The 12,979-nt window shown below is 40.0% G+C and overlaps 1 protein-coding gene across 2 annotated transcripts in view; it reads right to left on the bottom strand.

Moving 5' to 3' along the window:
- Nucleotides 1-12,979, bottom strand: part of LRP5 (LDL receptor related protein 5) — a 132,486-nt gene that overhangs the window by 79,065 nt on the left and 40,442 nt on the right. For both annotated transcript variants that reach the window (XM_086895799.1, XM_086895800.1), the window contains exons 3-5: nt 7,180-7,377; nt 3,476-3,672; nt 1,663-1,794 (exon numbers count right to left, since the gene is read on the bottom strand). In XM_086895799.1, coding sequence (XP_086751925.1) covers nt 1,663-1,794; nt 3,476-3,672; nt 7,180-7,377 — 527 coding nt within the window. The remainder of the gene's footprint in view (nt 1-1,662; nt 1,795-3,475; nt 3,673-7,179; nt 7,378-12,979) is intronic.

The following is a 12,979-nucleotide window of genomic DNA, read 5'->3' as shown; positions in this document are numbered from 1 at the left end:
CCAGGGCTTTTCTGCTCAAGAATTCTTTCTGACAGATGAATACAGCAACATTATATAGCTATATTTGCACTGGTAAACTCCACATGTGGACAGGGATTTTGAGAACAGAATGCTTTTTCCTTCTGCAGATAAACTCCCAGCAGCTTTTGTGTGATTCACTTAACAGTCTGAAGTCAAAGAAGCTCATAGGCCCAAGTGACTCTGTACTTCTGCACCTCTGCCCAAGCCAACAGGGAACAAAATGAAGAGGTGGTCAACACCCGTGGATCTGCAGCTCCTGCCACAACATCACTACAAAGGGCTCGTGTGGAGAACAAAAAGTCAGTTTCTTGCAGCCAAGGAGTTAATTAGTCATATGGGAAAGAGAAGCACATGGATGTTGGCATAAGGCAGACAGGGCAACAAAAGATGTGGAGCTTGGGAAAGAAATAATCCATAAAACTGAACCAAAAAGCCACATTCTTATGCAAAACCAGATTTCCTGTTCTCATCCCACTTTTTTGCCCTCCTTTGACAGAAAACCCTTGGCAGACTGTCTGGCCTAACAATGGAAAGGTGAAAGCACAGTATAAGCAGTCAGTCTTGCTTGTGCTATCTGCCAAAATGCCAAAAGCAGGCTGACCTTCATTCCCACTGCCAGAAACATGAGGTCAATATGAACGTCTAAAAAGGTTGTCCTGAGCATTCAGCGAGGTTTTTTTAAAAGCTGTGAAAAGGAAACTTTCCAAAGCTGGAAGGAGTAAAGGGAAAAGTCTCCTAGCAGCTGCAAAGCTACCTTATAAGCCTTTCAATTACAGCAGGATGAGCTAATAAAGCCGGCCCTTAAACCCTGGAGATTCAGTGTTTAAATTGTGCTTCTAGTCCACAAATGAAAGGCATTTTTTATGCTTGCTCTAGTACATAGAGGAATCAAGCCACATCAGAAAATGATTATATTATTTGACTAGACTCAAAAGTGCACTGGGGACAGGCAGCAGTCAGCAGAACACTCTCAAAACCTTGCCTCCTAGTGTTCTACCACCATATCACTGTTAGTTGCCTGCTTTTGTAAGATGCATCTCTAGAAGAGACTTCTCAGTCAAGGAGAAAACGAGTTTTCTAAGTATACCACAAGGGGCATTCAACCTGTGGATACAAAATATGCACCTAGTTACACTTTCTATTTAAAGGATATACTCTAGCTATTATTCTCTGAACAGCTTTTTTTTTTTGGTGATAAACAACCCTCTCCTCCTCAGGGACAACTCACCTAGGACAGTATTTTCTCAGTTATCTCAACAGCTCAGCCACCACTACCTCATCACAGATCTCTTCTGACAAGGAATGGGAGGGAGCAGAAGTTTCTCCACTGACCAAATGGAAAGATGTCCTATGTTAACTTACTCTTAATAAAATCCCTCAGCAATGGGTTCCAGATACTACTTCATTCCTACAGAGAACTGGCAACCCTAAAAACAGACAAAATTCAGATTTCTGCTACAAAAGATTACTTTAGTTCAGAAAATTTGCCATCTTTGTTAGCTTGGTGGGAGGTTTTCAGGCAAAATGACATTTCAGTGTATAAGGCAGCTCCTCTCAACTCACTTCTTCAAGGACCAGCTCTGAAACAGAGAACCCAAACCACGCCAACACTGTGACTGTAGAAAAAATCCGAGTTCCTACCTGCTTTGCACGTCCTGCCATCATCTTCCAGCTGCACACCAGTGGGACAGGCACAGCTGTAGAAGGGGTCCCTTGGAGACAGCAGGCACAGATGGGAGCAACCACCGTTGTTTTCCTCACATGGAGTGTGAACTTCAAGAAACAAAACAGATTTATTCCAATTTTTCCATAAGCCCACAAGCCCTGCTTTCTCCATGAGGAAGGAATTGTAGATCTCAAATGACTGGCAAAAGCTTTAGTGCTAAAAAACAGAGGAATCACAATATAAAGTGCTTGATTTCTACCCCCCACTCCCCCCCAACATCTTAACTCTAGGGACACCTAAACTGAGATGTCTGCAACTGATAGAATTACCATTCTATGAAAGAAAAACTAACAATTTGTACAAATCCTACACTGTAGTGCTGTTGCATGTTCAGGACAGGGATGGACATGTAACTGAACACTCCTTTTTCCTTTAGATGGGGGGAAAAGAAAGGCAGCAAGACATAAAACAATATTAATGAATAATTATGGATAAACACTGCCACTTATAAAAAATATTTGCAACTTTTGCAAAAATTCTGCAAAATTGTAGTTAGAATCATCATCTGAACTTTAATATAAAAGCACAAAATGTCTGGCTTATTTGACTTGTTACTTCCACTGACAGAGCAAAAAAAAAAATGGTGAGGAAGGAATTCAAGCCTGATCTTAATGAAGCCAATGGCATCTGAGCTATTTTCAGCATATGTTCTTTCCCTATGTGCTGTATTTTCTTTGTGACCGACTCAAATGCTATGACCCAAGGTTGGGACATTCCTGGAGCTAAAAGCAATGACAAGAATTCAGCACAGACAAACTTTTATCTGGAGCTGTGAGATAGACCAGGGTGCTGTGCATACCCAGCAACCTCAAGGAAAACTTGCACATGTTCCATCCCCAAGATGATCTCCAAACTCCTTTTGCTTACTTTCAGGCCTGTTTACTCACACCCTATAAACTTCATTGGAATAACAAATGTTATCTTTAGGGAAACAGATTTTACAGTTGGCACAAAGAAAGAAGCTAGTCCAAATGGCAAGAGTATTTCCTCTGGACAAGAGTTGATTCTTCCCAGAGCTACTCGATTATATACATTTTACAACACTGCTTTTAAGTCCCATTCTCACAATCCTAAAAGAACTCCAAATCCTAGACCACCTGCCAGCTGGAATCACAGGCACATACAAAATACATGCAGTTCTACTCAATTTTCAGTACTCTACTTCCTTTGAAGTAACACCAGAGAATATATAGTAAAATAGAGGCCCATGTGTGTTCATATGAAAGCTCAAAACTAAAACCTTTCCATACTAAGACATTCACAAACTATTTGATATGTACTGAAGATAACTATGATCAAGTCTAGACTGCAAAACTGGCACTTATAAGTACAATATGAATATAATACATTTTGTGGCAATTTCACTTATTTAAAAAAAAGTAATTATAAGCATTTCTTATAGCTGTCTTTAAAGCAATTACATTAAAGAGATGCCAGGTAAGTTGGTACCATTCTCATTCAAATATTCCAAACCAAAAAAGCCACTGAAGTACTGCACTGGATTTTGGATTTTGCTCCCAGCTGGGACAGCGAGTGAGCTTACACCAATTCAGGCCGGAACACTCAAAGCAAGGTACAGGATTCAAGCACTTCTACCTTTAACAACCAATCCCTTGCCAAGTGTGCAAAGCTTTGAGACTGCACAGTAACCACTTTTCTGAGCAACGCTTGCCCTGATAGCTATGACAGCTACAGACATGCAGGGGTTGGAGGGAAAGCAGGACGTACAGTACGGCTGCCGGTCCGGACTCAGGACCTGGATGTCCATGGGCGAGTAGAGGGCAGACAGGATCTCTCTCCTTTTCTCTCCCGTCCTTTTGTTACAGGCGTGGATGGAGCGTGTCTGCCAGTCTGTCCAGTACAGGGTGTCCCCAGACAACGTCAGAGCAAAGGGATGAGTAAGGCTACCTTCAACAACTTTTTGCCTTTTTGGGAGAAAGAGTAAGGATTAAAAAAGTGGATCGCTTCCATTCGTTACCACACATTAAAAAATTTGTTTCTGTAGAAACTCATGTAGGAACTGTTGTCTTTCAACAAAATCACAGGACCAAGACATTCACCTGGTGATAAAAGCAACAAACATACTGAAAAATGTAAAATAAGGTTTTTACCCCTTCATAGCAATAAGAACAAAAATATACTGGGTTTCAGAGCATCAAAGTATCTGATTCAGGCTCTACACTGACCCCCTAAGTTCCTTAACTTCAGGAGCTGTGCAAACACAAGTGACTTTTCAAGGAAACCTAGGTCCAAAGAGTACTCCTCTGATTAAAGCAGTATATGATATCTTTGCCCAGCACTTCAGTTGCACTCAGTCTTTTCTAGCAGAAAAAGGCAGAAATGACCTGTAAGTCTCATTAAATGACTCCTCTTGACTTTGTCTGCAGCAGAAATAAGTATTTTTCAGGTTAAATTTTAATGTAGAGCAAGGTCAGTTATACTTTTTCTAAAACTAAATATTTACAATTAATACAAATCAGATAAGTTAGAGATGTTTTTTCAATGACATACAGCTACACCTCCTAGAATTAGCTGAACCAAAAGCCACAAAACACATGACATTTCTTACATGTTTTCATAGGATCCCAAAAGGATCCTATGTAAACAGGTCTACACCTGTTGCAATAGACGTATATAATTTAGATTCAGTAATTTTGAAGATATTTATTAAGTCAGAGAAAATATGCTTAACAATTCCTCAGTCAAAACACTAGATACTCAATTTTCACAAAATCCATGCACATTTTGTATGCAAACACCTTTCAAACCAGTGTTGTGACACAGCAAAGCATTACTCAAAATTTTTCATCATATGACTTTGAGAAAGCTGAAGTCTGTGTCATCCTAAAGGAAAATGAGGAACTTAATTTTCTTATACCTGTATTAAAATTGCATTCAATTTTTTTTCCACTGAATATATTTAAGGAAAAACAAAAACCAGCTAACATTTGTCAGGGAAAGGACTCTGTTACATTTTGAACAACATAGGTAATTATCTGCATTTTCCAGGGTAGAAGGGAAAAAAAATACCCACAAAATTCTTGATATATATTCAGACATGGACAAGTTTAAAATAGACTGACAGATGGACACAAGTACCACCATGTACACGAGAAAACAAAATTATTAATAATCTTTCTCTTCTAGAGATAAAACTGTTCTTAAAAATTCTGTCTAATTACCAGTAATTCTTACCATAAAACACAACAGAATAAATACAAGTACTAATTTCACTTTCTCTTTCCACTCTCACCATTGCTCTTTCCTCTTCATTAGTAACAGCAGTGGCTGTATCCTAATATCATAACAGCTGTTTTCCACCATGTATTGCCCCTATTTCCATCATTCTTAGATATCAAGTCTCCCTTTCTCCTGTAATTACATCCCTTGAAATAGTTCCAGAAAATGTGGTTGCAAATTGAAGCTTGCTAAGAGACAGATTGCTCCACTAACATTAATCCACCACACACCTTTTTATTTTAATTTTGAGATAATCCTGAATGGATTCTGGGATGGGAAGGGTGGAAACATTTGAAACATCACAGATTTCTTTATTGCCATGTATGAGTGAAACTTGTTTGCTCCATGATTAAGGAACAGAAACAACTTCTAAAATTAGCATCTAGTCTGAGCCCTTACTGAAGCACACCTTAACACCAGAACCCAGGAGCCCAAACTTCACAGGCATCTGTTTCAACATTGATTGGGGAATGGAAAAGGGAATAAATAAAAATTCCATTTGAAACGAGTTATGATTAAGATCAATCTTTGTGGCATTTTATCAATAGCCATAACACTTTAGGAGTTATAAGGTTGGACAATACCTAAAAGTTCACATGCAGTCGACATCAGGAGTTGCCAGAATGCACCCTGTACGGGGACAGTCTGACCTCTGATGCATTTACTTTGCTAGGGTGAGTCAATTTTTTCTTAATGCAAAACACATTATTTTTTTCCTAAAATACTACGTGATTTAAGGTTCAAAAGAAATCTGTTTGGGAGGTGGGGCATTGATCCATCACAATGTAATTTGGACAGATTGCTGGAATTAGTGTATTCAAATCTTGCTCCCTTTCAGGAGGCCTTTCTCTACCTTAAAATGAGCAGAATAGATTTTACTTTCTCATTACAACTTCAAGATTTACACACACATGCAAGTAAACTCTGTACCGTTTGTGGTACATAGCGTGTATGTGCATGAAATCCTGAGAAACAGCCTGGAAGCCTCAAACTCTGCCACTCACCCCCAAATCAAACACATTCATGTTGAATTACATGAAAATCTTTCTTTCTGTCTACGAACCTGCAGCCAGACTTGGAGTTACCACTGCCTTCCACAAAGGCCTTTTCCCTTGTCTCTACCTCGGACTGTCAGTCAATACTTGTCACTCACTACAATGCCACCATTATCCAGCTCTTACACAGTGTTCTCAAAGGAACTTCAGAGTTTTATAAAGGATGTCAATATTGCTATTGCTCTTTTATGACTGTGAAAATCAGGAATAGAATGCATCTCAGTAAAAAAAAAAACCAACCAAAAAAATTACCATGGAAAAAATTTTTTTTTGGGGGGGAAGGCATATTATTGAATTACACAGAAATGAGTAAAATAGAACTCCTCCAACTTTTCACCAAGGCAAAACAATTTTATTGACACAGGCATTTAAAAAGTTATGAAATCGTGCAAATGAAAATGTCATTTAAAACTACCTGAAGACCAAAGCCAGAGAACAACGCAGAGATTATTTTGGCAGGATATTTTACTGCATATGACACCCTTCAGGACCAACACAACCTGCCCATTGCACAGAATTGAAGATGCAATCTCAAATGCCCAAATCTGCCCTGCCTTAAGTGTCACTTCTTCATGTCTACAAAAGCCAAAACTTCACAGCATACTTGGACAGCAGCCACCAAAAAACATCCACACTGTGCTTTCCAGCCAGCTTTAGGAAAATCTGCTTCCCAACTGCTTGTTGCCTGAAACAGCTCAAAATCGGTTAATTAATAGGCATGACATAACAGACCTCCCTGGATGGGGCCACGGATGAGTGTCTCCCTTCATGTGTATTTCTTATTGGTAAAAAAAAAATAACAATTCTGTAAAATCCCAGTCACGAGTTAAATATTATATTGTCTAGGGTCAAAAATAAACATCTCCAAGTATTTTCAAGACAAGAACCTAAAAAAGAATACTGCTGTACAAGAAGGCTGTGAATAGTCTATAATGAAATACTGACACAAAGAGTCTTACTCTTAAAACCAGTTTTATAGTATGTGAGGTTATTTTTTGCAAGGCTATTAAGAACTGCATTAAAAAAAACCTGATAAGGTATTTGCATTATTCTAGAATACTGGGAAAAAAAAAATTCAAAGTGAACACAGAAAGTGAGAAATAACTTACACCTTATTATAGACTAAAAGAAGCTTACCTAAAGGAACCATCCAGATTTGCCCTGTGAATGAAACTCAGTTTTGCGTCAGCCCAGTAAAGTTTCTGCTCGTCAAGGTCTATCGTGAGTCCATTTGGCCAATAAATATCGGAATCAACAATTATCTTTCGCACGCTGCTGTCCATTCCTGCCCGTTCTATTCGGGGTGTTTCACCCCAGTCAGTCCAGTACATGTATCTGAAAGAGACATACACACAAATGAAAGCACGAGACGTGATGGGATAGCAGCCCTTTGCAGAGCCTGAAATGGTCCGTACATACAGCAGGGTACAGACTCCAGTGTTTACTGCCAAAACTTCAACACACTTATTAAAGTAAATTGAACCCCAGGCCCACAGGGCACAAAGTCCTTCATGAAATCATCTCACAAGCTTTGCCTCTGTGCAATGTATTTACCATTTTCTTCCAATGCTGAGCAGGTATAAGCATTTACAACTGAGTACTGTCCTTGTGTGGACAGTCATTACAAGTTAATATCCTAAATCGCATTCTGAAGCAACAATTACCTATCCAAGCAGGCAATGACCACAGCTTAACCTCCCTTTGAAAATCCATAGAGGAAAAAAAGAGTAAAATCAAGTGTCCTGAAATTTGTTTCTGTCACAAATCATTAGAAAGACATTAAATTTTTGGAAATTTATTTTCCCCATTCCCATCCATGTCCCAGTTTCCTTGTCACTCCACCTATGGGCAATTAAACTAGCCTGAACAGACATTAACAGCATGTACCAATTGGAAAGGACCAGATCAAAGTGTGGCAAACCACAACATCCGAATAAAAAGCTGAGGTTGTACAGTTACAAGAGAAATGGTCTGGTGAGAAGAAGACAGCCAGTTCACAGCTGGGGAATGTTACCCAACATCACAAATCCAGCTTGCAAGCTCAGCATGCCAGCACAACACAGCCAACTCCTGGCACACCTGCCTCAGAAACAATACTGCTTTCCCAATGCCATTACAGCCTTTTGGGGCATGGCTTTGTCTGAGAAACCTTTGCCCTGAGGAAGGTCTCAAACACAACCAGGTATCTGTGCACTGGACCCATCACCTCCCCAGGTTCCCCAAACAATATTAGGTCAACAGGATGGGCACCAGCAGGACAAGCACACTAAGTCCCCCTAACACTGGAGCTCCAGAAAAGCATGGTAAAGAGACATCTATTCAGTCCTGCACAATGCTTAGCCAGATATTTCATAACCTGCACTATCCCAGACCCTTAGCTCCCCTGAAGAAGACAGCACTCGCCACGCAATCACAGTAGGAATTACAAAGGAAGTAAACAAATGTGGATTGTGAAAACACACCTGTACCAAAAAAACAAATCTTCATGGTTCATTTTATGAGAGAGAATGCTGTCCAGTTCAGGGATCGTGTAGGGACTACATTTGTAATTGCTGTCACGTTCCTCTGCAGGGTGGTCTCCTCTTGGCAGCGCAAGATTCTCCTGCAAACTGCAGAGGCTCTGGAGCTGCTCTACCTGCAGCTGGAGCCATCATTTCAGCCAAGGAAGAACAGGCAGCTCCATCACCAGCAAATGTTCCTCACAACACACTTAACCTGCTCTGATCTCTGTGTGAATCCTACACCCCAATTTAGGCAGATCTCCAGTTGCAGGAGATACATACCACATACCCACATACCCACATAGCAGCATACATAATCGTGAGCAGTTTACCCCACTAAAGAGGGGAATATAGATAACCATACAGATAAACAGTCAGAAATCGCTCACTTGTATCACTGTACACATACACCTGAGTGTGAGGGTCCAGCAAGTTCTCCAATTGAAATAAAAACTTCCACACAGGTGTGTCCTCAGGTTTCTGAGATAGCTCACATTAGAGTGGCTGAGGCACAGTCATGTCCCCAGATGCCTTCCCAAAGCCTCCTCAGCTCCAGCAGGATAGACTGACTGCTCCTGAAAAAGCAACAGCAGTAGCTGAGAGCTGCCCCAGTTCACAGGACAACCTATGAATGTAAATTGCCACTCATTTTGGTTTTCCTTCACAAGTCAGGCTGTAATTTGTGGCAACTCGGACTGTGTGGGGAAGCAGCTATTGACAAACAACTAAAGACAGAGAAAAGCAGACATAAAAAAACCTGTCTGCACAACTAGCTGCTGAATCATAAGGTGAAACTGATATGGCCAAATATGCATTTTTGGTCAGGTCAAATCAGTTGTCTGATCCAGCTCATCTGCACTAGCTTGTACCACCTGCATCCAACTCTACAGGAATAAAGACAGACAAAAGATAGACTGTTGAATGAAAAAAAAATGTGGCTATTAGAAGTGGCTTTGGGCCATATCATGTGGCTATTGAAATGCATAAGTGCGGACTAAAAAGGAGGTTAGACCAAAATGAAAAATCCCATGTAAGTTACCTAAAAGAAAGGAGACAAAACTAGCTAAGTACTATTAAACATTTAAAGCAGGTTAAAAGGACAAAAAAAGTCCCCCAAATTATCATGGAACAAAATTCCTCTCCTCAAGCCTTCCATTAAAATTTCAGCCTGCGCCCTCAAATCATTCAGATGGGGGAAAAAACCAAACAAAATCCTGTAAACCAAAGGGCCCTCATGGCTTTTCTATGATATTAAAGGAACTCCAACTCAAGAGCCTCTTCCCAAAAAATACTGTTATTTCATTTCGCAGGTGATGTGTGTTTACCCTTGGCCTCAAAGAGACTACTGTACAGAAGTAGTACTTTCAAATTCATACCCAAATTTGTCACAGGAAAATTGCATCTCTACATTTCAGCTCATTAGCAGCTGAGCACCAAGCTCAATGTTATTCCCAAGGTTTAACACTACGTGGTATTAGCAAAGTAACTCCACCACAAAGGAAGGGTTAGCTGGATGAAGATGCACTTAGACAGCATGGGGAACAATCTGAATGCAGGCAGACTTCTTTCAAAGCACTTCTCTCTCAGGTGGACCTTTTTAAAGCAACAAGCCCGTCACCACCTTGTCCTTTCTGCAGGGTATCTCTGCAATCCCTCAAGTATCATAAAGCTGATCTTCTCAGTGAACTTTTCAGAGTACACTGAAATTTACTCACTGTAAATTTAAAACTGGTTTACTCACTGTAACCAGTGAGTCTCTGCACTAATCAAACACCTGAAAAGGTAAAGGTTTCCTTCCCTCTGTGTGCTCCACAGAATTCCCGTGGTCCACCATAGGAGCACAAGTGGCTTTCCAAGCCAAGGAAGAGCAAATACAATTTTTGCCTCCTTTTCAAAGAGGTTTCCATCCTTTCATCAGGCAGCAGGTGCTGAATTGCCATGAATTCTAGGAAATTTGCCCTGGTGTGGGGATCTCTCAGCACACCAAGACCCTGAATTGGGAGTTTGGAAATCAGTGTAAGAAGCTGCTACTACAGCAGCATCAATCTTCTCTGGTCTAAGTGAGCCCATTTATAAACACACCACTGCCAAATGGAGCACTTCTTCCCTGGTGCTCACCCCTGGTGTTGACATTACCTTCTACAAGGAAACAAAAGGGGAAAACCCAAAACCTTCCAATTTCCTTAGCAAATAATCAGTCTTAGCAAAGTTCCTGAAGCAGCTGTGCTCAAACATTAGGAGCAAATAAAGACAGCAACCAGCCAGCTGAAGCCACCTGTGAAAAGGCATTTCTCATCAACTCCCCCAGGCAAGTCACTCACCTTTGACTCTACAATTAGCTAGGACAGTCCTTTTCATCCCTCTTCCTCCACCTTTCTCTAGCCTAACATCCAGGCTCTTTTGACATTTTTTTCTGCAGCACAAGGCAGAACAGAGCACTGGACATGAGACTCTAACAGGCCATAAAATTACATGTTTGAACTGCATGCCTGTGAGATTCTCGAGAATGCACAGTGTCAAGTCTTCCCCCTTTTTGCCCTCCTTTATTTTGAGTGACAAAGCTAGTCCAAACCAAGTTAAAAGTACGGTGTCCTGGCTGGAACACAGAGTCACCTGAAGACAGAAATTCTTTTGCACAAGTTATAAAATCCTAGAGAAAAGAAACATCCATGGTTATTATGGAAATAATGTCACAAGCTTAGATAAACCAGCACTGCAAACTTAACTGGAACAGTAATGAGAGGAAATTTTGGGGCAGCAGGAAAGCTTCCTTGATATGATTTGTGACAAAGGCAAAGGTAATCTATCTTTGAAATAACCCATGGTTCTGATTAAAAATATTAGTCTCTGATCAAAAGTGATTAAATCTGCTTGCAGTAGCTGGTTCATCAGAGAAAGAGCAACACAGGAAAAACAGTGGAGAAATTAAAGATTTTAGTAATGTCCTGAAGTAACCATTAGGCCTTACAGTGTGCATCTTCCAAATGCATCCAGTATACAGGATCAACTCTCACACAAAGAGCAGGTACTTTTGATTGGAGCTTTATGGACAGGGGGAGAATATGGCAAAAAGCTCAAAAAAACCCCAGAAAACTTCTCAGAGAAAAAAATCAGTCTGCATGCTTTAGCAGTTTATAGGTAGGAACTGATTTGATTCACCCTGACTTAAATTAACCTTAATTCAGGAGCTTGAAGTGATAGCTGACATATTTCCTATATTTATTTTTTTCTATATTTATTTTTTAATGAATGCTCAAGACTCCTCATCTCTTATTTACCTCATTAAAAAAACACAAGCACTTTCAACCAGTCAAGACACCATCAATGTTCCTGGGACAAATGACAGTTCAGCACTGGCTTTTTTGTTTGTTTGTTTTTCTAATAGAACCTGTTTTCCAGGTGTCCAGTATATAAACAATCCCTATAATTTTCATTTCACCATTTAAAAAAAACAACAGTATTTAGCCCAGATAACATTTCAGAAAAATAACTAGACTAAGCAAAGAATCTCAGTCTGGAACTACCTGCACTATTATGTTTCCCAGTTTTTTAAGCCAGTTGAAAAGATGCACACTGAATAACAATGAAGAGCCTAAGGCAAGTATTTGGGTAGATTTTTTGTTTGGTTGATTTTCTTGGTGGTGGTGGTTGTGTTTTTAAATGTAAATTACAAAGTTTTAAATATCTCTGGGCCAGGGCACACCATAACAATTGTAAGAAACTAAAAATATCAAAACCAGTATCTTTGTACACATTAGATCGATCACATTTCTAGGAATGAGATCTGGTGTCTGAGCAGCTTTATATCCTGCTTGCATAACTACAGATCAATAAAAGTCTAACAGCACTGAGGCTGTAAAACAAAATGAAAACATGAATTCCTAAAGAGCTAATGAGTAAAAAAAAATCCCTTGTGAGCAAAATCCACTGCTAAGCAGCTATCAGAAATCAATAGTCTTAAAAAAAAAAGTAACCAAGCAGCTCTACAGAAGCTCTAAACAAAAAGCAGACCTCACACAAACTTGTGGGTTACTCTATTTAGTCCTTCAGAGATGCTTAAGTGTCTTCCCCCCATCACTGGTTTTAAACCTTAACTCCAGACTTTCAAGGCAGAAAGGAAGGATGGGCAGGGTGAAAAAGAAGCTAATATCAAATAATAATTTCACAGCACTTGCACCAATTCTGTCTCTAAACTGAACTGCACTTTGCTACACCAAAGAAACCAGCTGGAACAGAGCAAAAGGCAAAGCTTCATCAGGGCTAGGATGTAAATGTATTTACAATGTAAATGTATACTTTCCTCTGAGCACACAGCCACTAACAGTCCATCCAGTCCAGTAGCCAGGAGCAACAGACCCAAGAGAGCACATAAAATTCTGTTACTGCTCTGTGTGTAAGCACAGTAGCTGCAAGCTTCACAACCAAGCTTTCTAGTC

This window comes from Cyanistes caeruleus, chromosome 6 (assembly GCF_971803275.1).
Source record: "Cyanistes caeruleus chromosome 6, bCyaCae1.hap1.1, whole genome shotgun sequence".
Taxonomy (NCBI): domain Eukaryota; kingdom Metazoa; phylum Chordata; class Aves; order Passeriformes; family Paridae; genus Cyanistes; species Cyanistes caeruleus.
The sequence above is the reverse complement of the archived record's forward strand: the minus strand, read 5'-3'. Positions and strand labels throughout refer to the sequence as shown.